General features: G+C 26.8%; 4 protein-coding genes across 4 annotated transcripts; all 4 read left to right on the forward strand.

The window, feature by feature from the left end:
* The first annotated feature begins 366 nt into the window (after nucleotides 1-366).
* On the forward strand, nucleotides 367-4,042 carry LOC113792244 (glutamate receptor ionotropic, kainate 2-like). Its single transcript, XM_027342157.2, has 9 exons — nucleotides 367-700; nucleotides 808-963; nucleotides 1,050-1,483; nucleotides 1,549-1,602; nucleotides 1,675-1,842; nucleotides 1,920-2,576; nucleotides 2,657-2,949; nucleotides 3,013-3,700; nucleotides 3,799-4,042. Exons 1-9 carry the CDS (start codon nucleotides 577-579, stop codon nucleotides 3,955-3,957), a joined length of 2,733 nt encoding a protein of 910 aa, XP_027197958.2. The 5' UTR covers nucleotides 367-576; the 3' UTR covers nucleotides 3,958-4,042.
* Nucleotides 4,043-4,167: 125 nt separating this feature from the next.
* LOC113792245 (protein white-like) lies at nucleotides 4,168-7,823 on the forward strand. Its single transcript, XM_027342158.2, has 10 exons — nucleotides 4,168-5,088; nucleotides 5,194-5,390; nucleotides 5,463-5,652; nucleotides 5,747-5,821; nucleotides 5,871-5,978; nucleotides 6,053-6,266; nucleotides 6,356-6,483; nucleotides 6,552-6,929; nucleotides 7,005-7,233; nucleotides 7,319-7,823. The coding sequence occupies exons 1-10, from the start codon at nucleotides 5,050-5,052 to the stop codon at nucleotides 7,750-7,752; spliced, it is 1,992 nt and encodes a 663-aa protein (XP_027197959.2). The 5' UTR covers nucleotides 4,168-5,049; the 3' UTR covers nucleotides 7,753-7,823.
* Nucleotides 7,824-7,881: 58 nt separating this feature from the next.
* Nucleotides 7,882-9,309, forward strand: LOC113792247 (regulator of microtubule dynamics protein 1-like). The gene is made up of 3 exons (XM_027342161.2): nucleotides 7,882-8,325; nucleotides 8,401-8,518; nucleotides 8,602-9,309. Exons 1-3 carry the CDS (start codon nucleotides 8,006-8,008, stop codon nucleotides 9,220-9,222), a joined length of 1,059 nt encoding a protein of 352 aa, XP_027197962.2. The 5' UTR covers nucleotides 7,882-8,005; the 3' UTR covers nucleotides 9,223-9,309.
* Nucleotides 9,310-9,407: 98 nt separating this feature from the next.
* Mettl3 (methyltransferase like 3) lies at nucleotides 9,408-11,373 on the forward strand. The gene has a single exon (XM_027342159.2). It carries the CDS (start codon nucleotides 9,501-9,503, stop codon nucleotides 11,187-11,189), a length of 1,689 nt encoding a protein of 562 aa, XP_027197960.2. The 5' UTR covers nucleotides 9,408-9,500; the 3' UTR covers nucleotides 11,190-11,373.
* The last annotated feature ends 59 nt before the right edge of the window (nucleotides 11,374-11,432 follow it).

Below are 11,432 nucleotides of genomic sequence, written 5' to 3' on the forward strand. Positions count from 1 at the left end.
TGCGCTTGACAATACCCGATTTTTACATTATAAACAGAATCACACATTATGAATGGTGGTGGTGGTACTTGTGGGGTTAGCTTTAACTAAGGAAAAACCATGGTTATGTTTAGCCATTTAGAAAAAAAAGGAAAACGAAAAATTATCATTATTATTGATGCGCGCGCGTAGTTAATCTTGATCAATTCTTGAGAATTTAACCAAAGTTTCTCTACTACAATTCTTGACTGAATTTTTTTTTTTTTTTTTTTTTTTTTGGTTGCAAAAGCATATATATAGCATCATCGTTTGCTTAGTTTGCATCTTTTTCTATTTTTTTTTTGCATTGGCTCGGTCAAATAAAAGTAATAACAATAAAAAAATATAGAATATTCTCTCTCTATGTGTGTTTAACAACATCTGATGATGATAATGATGGAATTGAATCATTTTTGTTGATTTATCTTCGTCCATCTAAGGAATGATAATTAAGAGAGGCCTGGAAAATCATAATTACATTCATTCATTGTTTTTTTTTTAAAATAAAAGATTTAGGAATAGGAAATACAAATTTATAAAAAAAACCAAAAAATTACAATGTTTAACAACAACAATAATAATATTATTAATAAATGGCCTTGTTGTTTTTTCATAATAATCATTTTAATTATTATAATAAAGCCATCCATAAGATATTGTTTACCATCAACAATACAAGTTGGTATGTTTTTTTGTTTTGAATAATGATAATGTTAATGGTAGTTATTATAATGATAATGATTTTTTTTGGATGATTCTTTTGTTTTTATTTACAAAATGATAAATAAGGTGGTCTATTTACACCGGAACAACGTGAAGAAGAATTTATATTTCGTTTGGCTGTAAATAATATTAATGATGATCAAACAATATTATCAAGAACAAAATTAGTTGCACAGGTAAAATCTATTGATTATTTTGATAGTTTTCATGCAAATAAAAAAGGTAAATATTTTTTGTAATTTGATTTTATCTGGGCATTTAATTTTGGTTTTTTTTAATTAAATAATTTTTCTTGTTAATAATTTTAGTATGCGATTTACTTGAAAAAGGTGTTGTTGCATTATTTGGACCACTTGGTTATTCACCAAGTTCAGCTCATACACAATCAATTTGTGATGCATTAGAAATACCACATATTGAAACACGTTGGGATTTTAAATTACATCGTGATGATTTATCAATAAATCTTTATCCACAACCATCCGTATTATCATCAGCATATGTTGATCTGGTTAAAGCATGGAATTGGGATATATTTGCTATTGTTTATGAAAATAATGAAGGAATCATACGGCTGCAGAATTTTTTTAAAGATGCACAAAAATGTAATTGGAAAATTAAACTTTATCAATTTGAAACGGATAAACCATATAGAGATACATTTTGGGAAGTAAATAAAGCTAAAGTTAAAAATATTATACTTGATGTTAAACGTGAAAATCTTTTGCAAGTACTTCGTCATGTAAGTTTATTTTTCGGGAATTTATATTTTTGGATTTTTGTTTTAATTAATAATTTTTTGAATAGGCACAACAAGTTGGAATGATGACTGAATCACATAGTTATTTAATTACATCACTTGTAAGTTTATCAATGTTAATGTTTGTCAATCTTTCAATCTTTTTAATTTTCAATTTTTTTTTTTAAAAAAAGGATTTACATACAATGAATTTAGAAGATTTTAAATTTGGCCGAACGAAAATAACATCTCTACGTATTGTTGATGATTCAAGTCCAGAATTAATAAATATAATGCAAAATTGGACTGAATTAACTAAAAATATGCATATGCATAATATGGATAAACCAAATAGTATTTTGGTATGTGTTTTGAATTGAAAAAAAAATTGATTATTTAAATTTGTTTTAATTTATAATTTTTATGTTTTTAATTATAGACTGAATCGGCATTAATTTATGATGGAATACGTTTATTATCAACTGCATTACAAGATTTAGATCAAAGTCAATCGGTTGATGGTATACAACCAATATCATGTTATAGTGGTACACCATGGTTATATGGTAGTTCATTAATTAATTATATGCGTCCAGTTGCATTTCGTGGTATTACCGGTCTAGTTGATTTTGATCAATTAGGTTATCGTACTAGTTTTTCATTGGATGTAATGACAATAACTATTGATGGTTTTATGAAAATCGGTGAATGGAAACAAACATCATCACCAAATGATACAAGCCTTACAACATATGAACCATGGAGTGATCATTATTCAGCAATTTCAATGCAAAATATATCATTAATTGTAACAACAATTATTAGTGAACCATATACAATGCTCAAAGAATCAGCCGTTGAACGTAGTGGTAATGAACAATTTGAAGGTTTTGCTGTTGATCTTATTGAAGAATTATCACGTTTAATGGGTTTTAAATATCGTTTTAAATTAGTATCGGATGGTGCATATGGTATTAAAGATGAAAAAGGTGAATGGAATGGTATGATTGGTGAATTAATACGTAATGAATCTGATATTGCTATTGTTGATTTAACAATTACATCGAAACGAGAGGAAGCTGTTGATTTTACACAGGTAACAACAAAAAAAAATTCATTACAAACAGAAAGGCAAAGGTTTATTAATTTTTAATTTTTTTAAATATAATCCCTTAGCCATTTATGAATACTGGTATTAGTATTTTGTTTAAAAAACCTACAACCAAAGTGACAACATTATTTTCATTTTTATCACCATTTCAAAATATTGTTTGGATTTATGTTCTAGCTGCTTATATTAGTGTTAGTACAATTTTGTTTGTTATTGGCCGATTAACACCATATGAATGGGATGATCCACATCCATGTCGTCAAGAGGATAATGTTTTGGAAAATAATTTCAGTTTGATTAATAGTTTTTCATTTACAATCGGTACTATGATGCAACAAGGATCAGCAGTTGCTCCAAAGTAATTATTATTATTATTTCACGATTTTGACCATTTAATCCATTTCAAATGTCTCACATACAGAGCAATGTCAACCAGAACAATAGCAGCAATATGGTATTTTTTTACATTAATCATGATATCATCATATACGGCTAATTTGGCTGCCTTTTTAACTGTTGAAAAAGTTGTCTATCCAATTGAAAATGCTGAAGGTTTAGCTGGTCAAACACAAATTGAATATGGTTGTTTAAAAAGTGGTTCAACAAAAGCATTTTTCAGTGAATCAAATATACCGGTTTATAAACGAATGTGGCAATTTATGCAAAGTAGACCACATGTATTTACAAAATCAAATGCAGAAGGTATTGCACGTGTTAAAAAAAGTAATGGAAATTATGCTTATCTAATGGAATCAGCATCAATTGAATATGTTATTGAACGTGATTGTAATTTAACACAAATTGGTGGTCTATTAGATAATAAAGGTTATGGTATTGCAACACGTAAAGATTCACCATATCGTAATCCATTATCACATGCTATATTGAAACTTCATGAAAATGGTGTCTTATTACAGCTAAAAGAAAGATGGTGGAAACAGAAAAAAGGTGGTGGACAATGTACGGAAGAGACAAAAAAATCATCATCAGTTAATAATCTAAGTATTGATCATGTTGGTGGTGTTTTTGTTGTATTATTAGGTGGTTTATCATTTTCATTTTTGGTTGCTATATTTGAATTTGTATGGAAAGCAAGGAAAGATTCACATGTAAGTCATTATATAAAGTTTTTTTTTGTTCGTTTTTTTAAAAAATATCATTTTCTTCCTCTTTCACTCATTCAATCATTATCATCATCGCCAAAAAGGAATCAATATTTGAAGAAATGATTCGAGATCTTAAATTTGCATTCGCATGTCAAAGTAAAACAAAAAATGTAAAGAAAAAACTGAATGAAGAAATCTATCCGGATAGATATGATTATAGTCCACCTAATTATGGTCCAGATTTTGCACCAGTCTATTGACAAACATACACACACAAATGAATACCAAAAAACATCGGGGAAAATTGTTTATATTTTTCTTTTATCAATCAAAGAAAAAAGAAAATGTTTGATATATCCAGTTACCATGATGATCAAATTTAACCAACGAAACGAACTACTTATCATTTGGATTCCATCATATTTGTAGAAAAAAGAAAACCATCATCATCATCATTATCAAACGACCAAAAAAAAAAAAAAAACAAAACAAGTGACTTATAAACGCGTTTTTGTAAACCTAATACAAACACTCTGGAAAACAACAACAACAACGATAAAAAACATCAAATTTTTTTTGGAAAATTTCTTGCTCAAAATGATCACAACAAATTTTTTTTTCTCTTGTTTCAACATAATAACCATATTTAATAATTTTTTTTCACATTCCATTTTTTTTTTTTTTTTTTTTGGTTCGATTGTTGATTGATTGAACCCGAAAAATCAAATCAAAAATCAAAACCAACCAACAGAAAAATTGTTAATATTTCAAACCAAATGACACACATTCCATCGATCAAATTCATCAAATAATAATCGTCCATGAAATAATAATTACTTCTTCTGTTCGGAATTCATCTTCTTCAACTTTAAAATTAACCAAAAATAAGAATAATTTCAAAATTATGTACGTTATGTTTGAACAAAACATCAGTGAACAAAAACAAAAAAAAAAATTCATTCTTTTGATTTTTATTTTATTCGATTTTATTTGTTTAACCTGTTTATATATATAACCGAAAGACAAAACAAAACAAACAAATCACGGACAACCCAATATATATAAAAAATTTGAATAATGTTAATGATAATATAATCTTCTTTTTTTTGTCTTTTGTTTCTTAATTGTAATTAATCATTAAAATCATATAATTATTATCATCAAAAAAAAAAAAAATAAGAAGAAGTTGGTGTATCCTCGATAACTGTTCATTGAACCATTTCGAATCAAATCAATTGCTTTGTTTGATAACAGTTAATTTGTGTGTCAATAAACTCCCATTTTTTTCTGTTGTTTTTGTTGTTGTTGAATATGATTGATTTGAGTTGAATCCAAAACAAACTATAGAAAAAATGGATCAAAATTTGATTGAAATGAATCAAAAAATTCAAGTAAGTTATCACATGGGGTTATTTTTTTCGTGATCTATTTATCTAAACACAATGTTTTTATTGCCATCTTTGTTTTTTTTCTTGTTTTTGGGGATAATGTTTTAGATTAGCAAAAATGATGATGAAAATTTTGTAACTGTTCATTTGGATCAAGTAGCCGAATTAAGTTGGCATCAGATATCGGTATGGGCACGAACGGAACATCGATCATGTTTTCGTCGACGTATATCATCAACACAGATATTAGATTCAGTATCAGGAAATGTTAAACCTGGACAATTGTTGGCAATTATGGGTCCAAGGTAAAAACAAAAAATAACATATCAAAAAGATTGATTCTTTCTAAATAAATTATAATCCAAATTATATACAAGTGGTTCAGGTAAAACAACATTATTAAATCGATTAACCGGACGAAATCTTAGTCAATATAATTATGAAGGTATTGTTCTAATAAATGGACAACATGCACAAATTGATACAATTAAATCAATATCTGGCTATGTACAACAAGGTGATTTATTCGTTCCGATGCTTACCGTTAGAGAATATCTTGTATTTATGGTTAGTAATTTATTTGTTTGACATTTTTTTCATTTCAATAATGATTATTATTATTATTCCAACACCACCACCACCACTACAAAAAAAAAATCAGTCATTAGTAAGAATGGATCGTAGAAAATTTTCCGATCATGAACGAAAATGTCGTATCGATGAAATTATTATGGAGGTAATTTGGATTTTGAGTGAAAAATTGATTATGACATTTTGTTTTCCAGTTAGAATTAACAAATTGTTGCGATTCTCGTATCGGTAATCGTTATGATGATATTATTGGTTCAGGAATTTCCACTGGAGAATGTCGTCGACTTTCATTTGCAGCTGAGGTTAGTGATTGTATTTTAAAATTAAAAAAAAAATTGAAAATTCATTTTATTTTTTTTTTCGAAAAACAAAATAGATGTTAACCAATCCATCATTGTTATTCTGTGATGAACCTACCTCAGGATTAGATTCTTATTTAGCTGAAAGTGTTATAAAAATTTTGAAAAAAATGTCACAATCTGGCCGTACAATTATCTGTACAATACATCAACCATCATCTGAAGTATTCATTTTGTTTGATAAAATTTCATTGCTTACACAAGGAAAATTAGCATTCATTGGAAGTTCAGGTAAATTTGGAATTTTTTTTTGTTTTAAACAATTATTATCATCAAAATCAATGAATTAATTGATCAACTTTTTTTTCAATCAAAAACAGGTGAAGCTAATGAATTTTTTCAATCACTTGGTTTCAATTGTCCACTGAATTTTAATCCAGCTGATTATTATCTACGACAAATATCGATAATACCTGGATCAAAAGATGAATGTCTACAGCGGATTAATGTATGGATGATTTTTGATTCTGATTTTTTTTTTTTTTGTTCACATTTTTCCTTTGTTTTTTCACACAGCGTATTTGTCATGAATTTAAAGAACGTAATGAAAATAATGAATTAAAAAATGGAAATCATTTAGTTGAAGAATCAACAGCCACCGATTTGATAATTGATAAACAAAAATCTAAATCTAAATCATCATCATCAACAATAATTTATAAAGCATCATGGTTTGAACAATTTAATGCATTATTATGGCGTTCATTCATATCGAATATTCGTGAACCAATGATAACCCGGATAAAATTTTCACAAACATTAACTGTTGCATTATTATTGGGTATTGTTTATTGGCAACAAAAATTAGATCAAAAAGGAATAATGAATATTAATGGAGCGATTTTTATACTAATTATCAATCTAACATTTATGAATGTTTTTTCCGTTATAAATGTATGTTTGTTTGTTTTTAAAAAGTGATTTGATTTTTCTTATTTTAATCTTGTTTTTCATTTCATTATTCAATAGACATTTTGTAGTGAATTGCCAATATTTTTACGTGAATATAATAATGGAATGTATCGTGTTGATGCATATTTTTTAGCCAAAATGTTTTCCGAATTACCATATCAGATAATATTTCCAACAATATTAGTTTCATTATTATATTATATGATTGGTTTTTATGATTCATTTAGTTCATTTTTAATGTTTATTTTTATATCAAATTTGATTGCAAATTGTGGAATTTCATTTGGTAAATATTTTTATTATCATTATTATTATTTTATTTTGTAATGTTAATCCGTTTCTCTCTCTTTCTCTTTTTCCAATATCAATAGGCTATATGATCTCATGTTTATCATCATCAACAAAAATGGCAATCGCATTATCATCACCATTAATATTACCATTATTATTGTTTGGTGGTTTTTTCATTAACAATAGTACAATACCAATATATTTTAAATTATTTAAATATATTTCATGGTTTTATTATGGTAATGAAGCATTGATTATAACACAATGGATTAATATTGATAATATTACCTGTTCAACGACGACAACAATGATTAATGAAACAGATAATAATTATCATCCTCATGATCATGGTGGTGGTGAACAACGTTGTCTAACCAAAGGAATTTCCGTAATTGAAGAATTAAGTTTTGATCCAAACAATCTTTTTATCGACATTTTAGCATTAATAATATTGATTATTGTAATGCGTTTTTTAGCATACATTTGTTTATCATTAAAATCAAAGATACGATAATTTTATTTAATTCAATTCATTTTTTTGTCCATAAAAATAAATTTCAAAATAAAAATTCTGAATTTCAAAAATTTCGAATCACTGAATTTATGAAATGCGCTTCGTTGCGAAAAAAAGAAAAGAATGTTTAAGGTGTTTACGAGAATTCACAACACATCAATTTTGTTTTTTGTTTTTTTTTCGCTTGGTACATTTGATTGATGATAAAATGTGAAAAAAAGTGAAAATCTTTTATCCAATTTTGGCCACCAACATGTCACGAAAAACATTATTTACCGGTATTTTATGTTTTGTTTGTGGTATGTTGATTGGATATGCAACAAGTCTTTTGACAACAAATGATGATGATCATGTTCGAAAACGGTTAAAACGAAATTTATCCGACAATAATGATCTGGTGAAAACATTACGAAAAGATTTTGAAAAAGAAATTCATGTTCTTTATGAAAAATTAGATGCCATTCATCAAGAATTACAATTGAATAAAAATAAAAAAATCAATAATAAACGTAATTCGGATATTTCATCCGATGAAACGGATCAAGCGGAATGTTTTTATGATACAGCCGAAATGTAATGTATTTTAAATGCAAATGTTTTTTTCGAATGATTTTTTTTTTTGAAAAATTCTTTCTTTTCTATTCATAGTTTTAAGGATGAAATTGATGAACAAAAAAATGATTATCAACAAATTGATGATATGTTTGAAAATGATTCGATTGATGTGCAATATATTTATGATTATATCAAACAAAAAGTGTCAAAAGTAATGTTTTTTAAATCAAAAAGAGCCGTTCTATTGAAAATTTACCGTTCTTTTATTATTTTATTATTATTATTTTGTTTTAGGATCCAAATGACGCAGAAATGTTATGGAGACATTCGAAAGCAGCACATTTGCTTAGTAAATCAACTAATCATATGAATAATTTGGAATCAAAAAAACAATTACTTTATGAATCGTTTGATATGGCTAATAATGCATTAAAATTGAATGATCATAATGCTAATTGTCATAAATGGTATGCCATTTCGATTGGTTGTCTTAAAGATTTTGTTTCGATAAAAGAAAAAATTAACAATGGCATCCAATTTAAAGAACATTTAGATATTGCAATGTCATTGAAAGATGATGATCCAACATTATATCATTTAGCTGGACGTTTTTGTTTAGAATTATTGGCCATTTCATGGGCTGAAAAAAAATTAGCCAGTATGATTGTTGGTTATAGTTTACCCGAAATAACTTATCAGGATGCCTTACAGTATTTTATGAAAGCATATCAACTAAAACCACGATGGAAAGAAAATGTTTTCTTTATTGTTCAAACATTAATACAGATGAATGAACAAGGAAAAGCACATGATTATTTAAAAGAAGCATTAGCCATTCCATTTAATGAAAAATCTGGTGAAGAACAAATTATTCATGATAAATTGCTCAAACTTCAATCATCGAAATTTTCCTAACAAAAAAAAAAATATTCTTTACGCGCCATCACATTATGCATAATTTTTTTTGAACAAAAAAATTAATTTAAAAAAGAGATTTTAATATAGACAAAACAAAAAAATTGAAATAAAAATTTTATTTATTTTTGGAATCAATCGAAATTTTTTTTTTTTTTTTGAACATTGACAAGATGTATCAAGTCGAAATAGTTGATATATGGTGTGGTTAAAATTGCCAAGTTTGTTTTGTTTTGGAAATTTTTCAATTCGATTTTTTTAAAATTTCAATCAAAAAAATGAACAATTCCAAATGGAATGATTTACAAGCGATTCAAAAAAGAAATAATTCTATTAAGGAAAAAATTTTACAATGGAAACGACAACGTGAAAATATATTGAATGTATCATCATCATCACCAGTGCCTTCATCATCCGCCATTCCAGTCGGTTTTGTTGATGTAAAAACAAATTCAAGTTTTAAAAAAATTGAAAACAAATTAATCGATATTCTATTTGATAAATCAAATAATTTTCCTATTGATTTTGCTACAATTCAATCGCTAACATCAAATTTTACCGATAAAAAAACTACTAAAGAATTATTGATAAAATTTTCATTAAAAAAATTAATCGAATTAAATGAATATATTGGATCGGATGATGGTGAAAAAACAATATTTATTCTATCAGTTGATTATGATGCATTAAAATTATTGAAAGAAGATAATGAAAAAACAGAAGAACATAAATTGAAACGACCCTTAAGTAATGATGATAATGATAATGATCAATCAGAATCTAAATCCAAAGATTTACATACGGCGAAAAAATTTCATTCAAATAATGATAAAGAAAAATCCGATAATAATAATAATAAAAATGATTCAGTCGAAGGTATACTATCATTACAATCAACAATTGAAAAAGAAAATCAAAAAATTTCCGAAGAAATACAACGATTATTATCAAAACCAACAGCAAAAGAATTATTATTGAATGAACAATTTCGTTCATTAAATCCAAATGTACAGGAATTTTGTCCACGTGGTACACCTGAAGAATGTATTCGATCAAATAATTCAAATGAACCATGTGAACGTATACATTTTCTTAAAATTATACAAAAACATACTGATGAATCATTAGGTGATTGTTCATTTTTAAATACCTGTTTTCATATGGATACATGTAAATATGTACATTATAAAGTTGAAAAAAAGAATGATCCAACCATTTATACTAATGATAATAATACGGCTTCAACGATAACCAATCAGAATAATAATAATAATAATAATAATATCGTCATAACATTGTCAACAGCAACTGAACAACCATTTAAACGAAATCTTTTCCCTGCACAATGGATACGTTGTGATTTACGTTTTTTTGATATGAGTATTTTGGGAAAATTTTCGGTTGTTATGGCTGATCCACCATGGGATATACATATGGAATTACCATATGGTACAATGTCGGATGATGAAATGCGTAATCTAAATATTCCTTGTTTACAGGATGAAGGTCTTATATTTTTATGGGTTACTGGTCGTGCTATGGAATTAGGTCGTGAATGTCTTAAACTTTGGGGTTATGAACGTTGTGATGAATTAATTTGGGTAAAAACTAATCAATTACAACGTATTATACGTACTGGTCGTACTGGACATTGGATTAATCATGGTAAAGAACATTGTTTAGTTGGTTTAAAAGGAAATCCAAAAAATATTAATCGTAGTTTGGATTGTGATGTAATTGTTGCTGAAGTTCGTGCTACAAGCCATAAACCAGATGAAATTTATGGTATTATTGAACGTTTATCACCGGGAACCAGGAAAATTGAATTATTCGGACGTCAACATAATACACAACCAAATTGGGTAACATTAGGTAATCAATTAGAAAGTATTTGTTTAATGGATCCACAGCTTATTGATACATATAAAAAATGTTATCCAAATGAAATTATCGATAATCTTCAATAACCAAAAAAAATCAATTTTACACCATCAATTTTTTTTAAAATATTTTGCATATATTTTTTTCATTTTATTAAAAAGAGAACGAAAAAAAATTCATCTCCAACGTTCGTTGCCTATATTTTCATCATACATATAGCAAAAAAAAAGAAAAAGAACGAGAGAAAAAAAAATTCATTAAAAAGAGTGACCAAAAGAGAGAGAGAGAGAAAAAAAAGGAAAGAAAATTCCGGATTCATCATCAGATCG

The sequence above is a fragment of the Dermatophagoides pteronyssinus genome, unplaced genomic scaffold (assembly GCF_027571235.1).
Source record: "Dermatophagoides pteronyssinus isolate colony J.1.1.1.1 unplaced genomic scaffold, Derpt_VIB-CSIC_2022.12 sq0016, whole genome shotgun sequence".
In the NCBI taxonomy this organism is placed as follows: domain Eukaryota; kingdom Metazoa; phylum Arthropoda; class Arachnida; order Sarcoptiformes; family Pyroglyphidae; genus Dermatophagoides; species Dermatophagoides pteronyssinus.

Excerpts from the sequence above, each read along its gene's own strand:
- LOC113792244 (XM_027342157.2), top strand. The coding sequence starts at position 577 with ATGTTTAACAACAACAATAATAATATTATTAATAAATGGCCTTGTTGT. Across the intron at positions 1,484-1,548 it reads TTTTGCAAGTACTTCGTCAT|GCACAACAAGTTGGAATGAT; the intron begins GTAAGTTTATTT and ends TTTTTTGAATAG. Across the intron at positions 3,701-3,798 it reads AAGCAAGGAAAGATTCACAT|GAATCAATATTTGAAGAAAT; the intron begins GTAAGTCATTAT and ends ATCGCCAAAAAG.
- LOC113792245 (XM_027342158.2), top strand. The coding sequence starts at position 5,050 with ATGGATCAAAATTTGATTGAAATGAATCAAAAAATTCAA. Across the intron at positions 5,653-5,746 it reads GAGAATATCTTGTATTTATG|TCATTAGTAAGAATGGATCG; the intron begins GTTAGTAATTTA and ends AAAAAAAATCAG. Across the intron at positions 6,267-6,355 it reads AGCATTCATTGGAAGTTCAG|GTGAAGCTAATGAATTTTTT; the intron begins GTAAATTTGGAA and ends AATCAAAAACAG.
- LOC113792247 (XM_027342161.2), top strand. The coding sequence starts at position 8,006 with ATGTCACGAAAAACATTATTTACCGGTATTTTATGTTTTGTTTGTGGT. Across the intron at positions 8,326-8,400 it reads TTTTATGATACAGCCGAAAT|TTTTAAGGATGAAATTGATG; the intron begins GTAATGTATTTT and ends TTCTATTCATAG. Across the intron at positions 8,519-8,601 it reads TCAAACAAAAAGTGTCAAAA|GATCCAAATGACGCAGAAAT; the intron begins GTAATGTTTTTT and ends ATTTTGTTTTAG.
- Mettl3 (XM_027342159.2), top strand. The coding sequence starts at position 9,501 with ATGAACAATTCCAAATGGAATGATTTACAAGCGATTCAAAAAAGAAAT.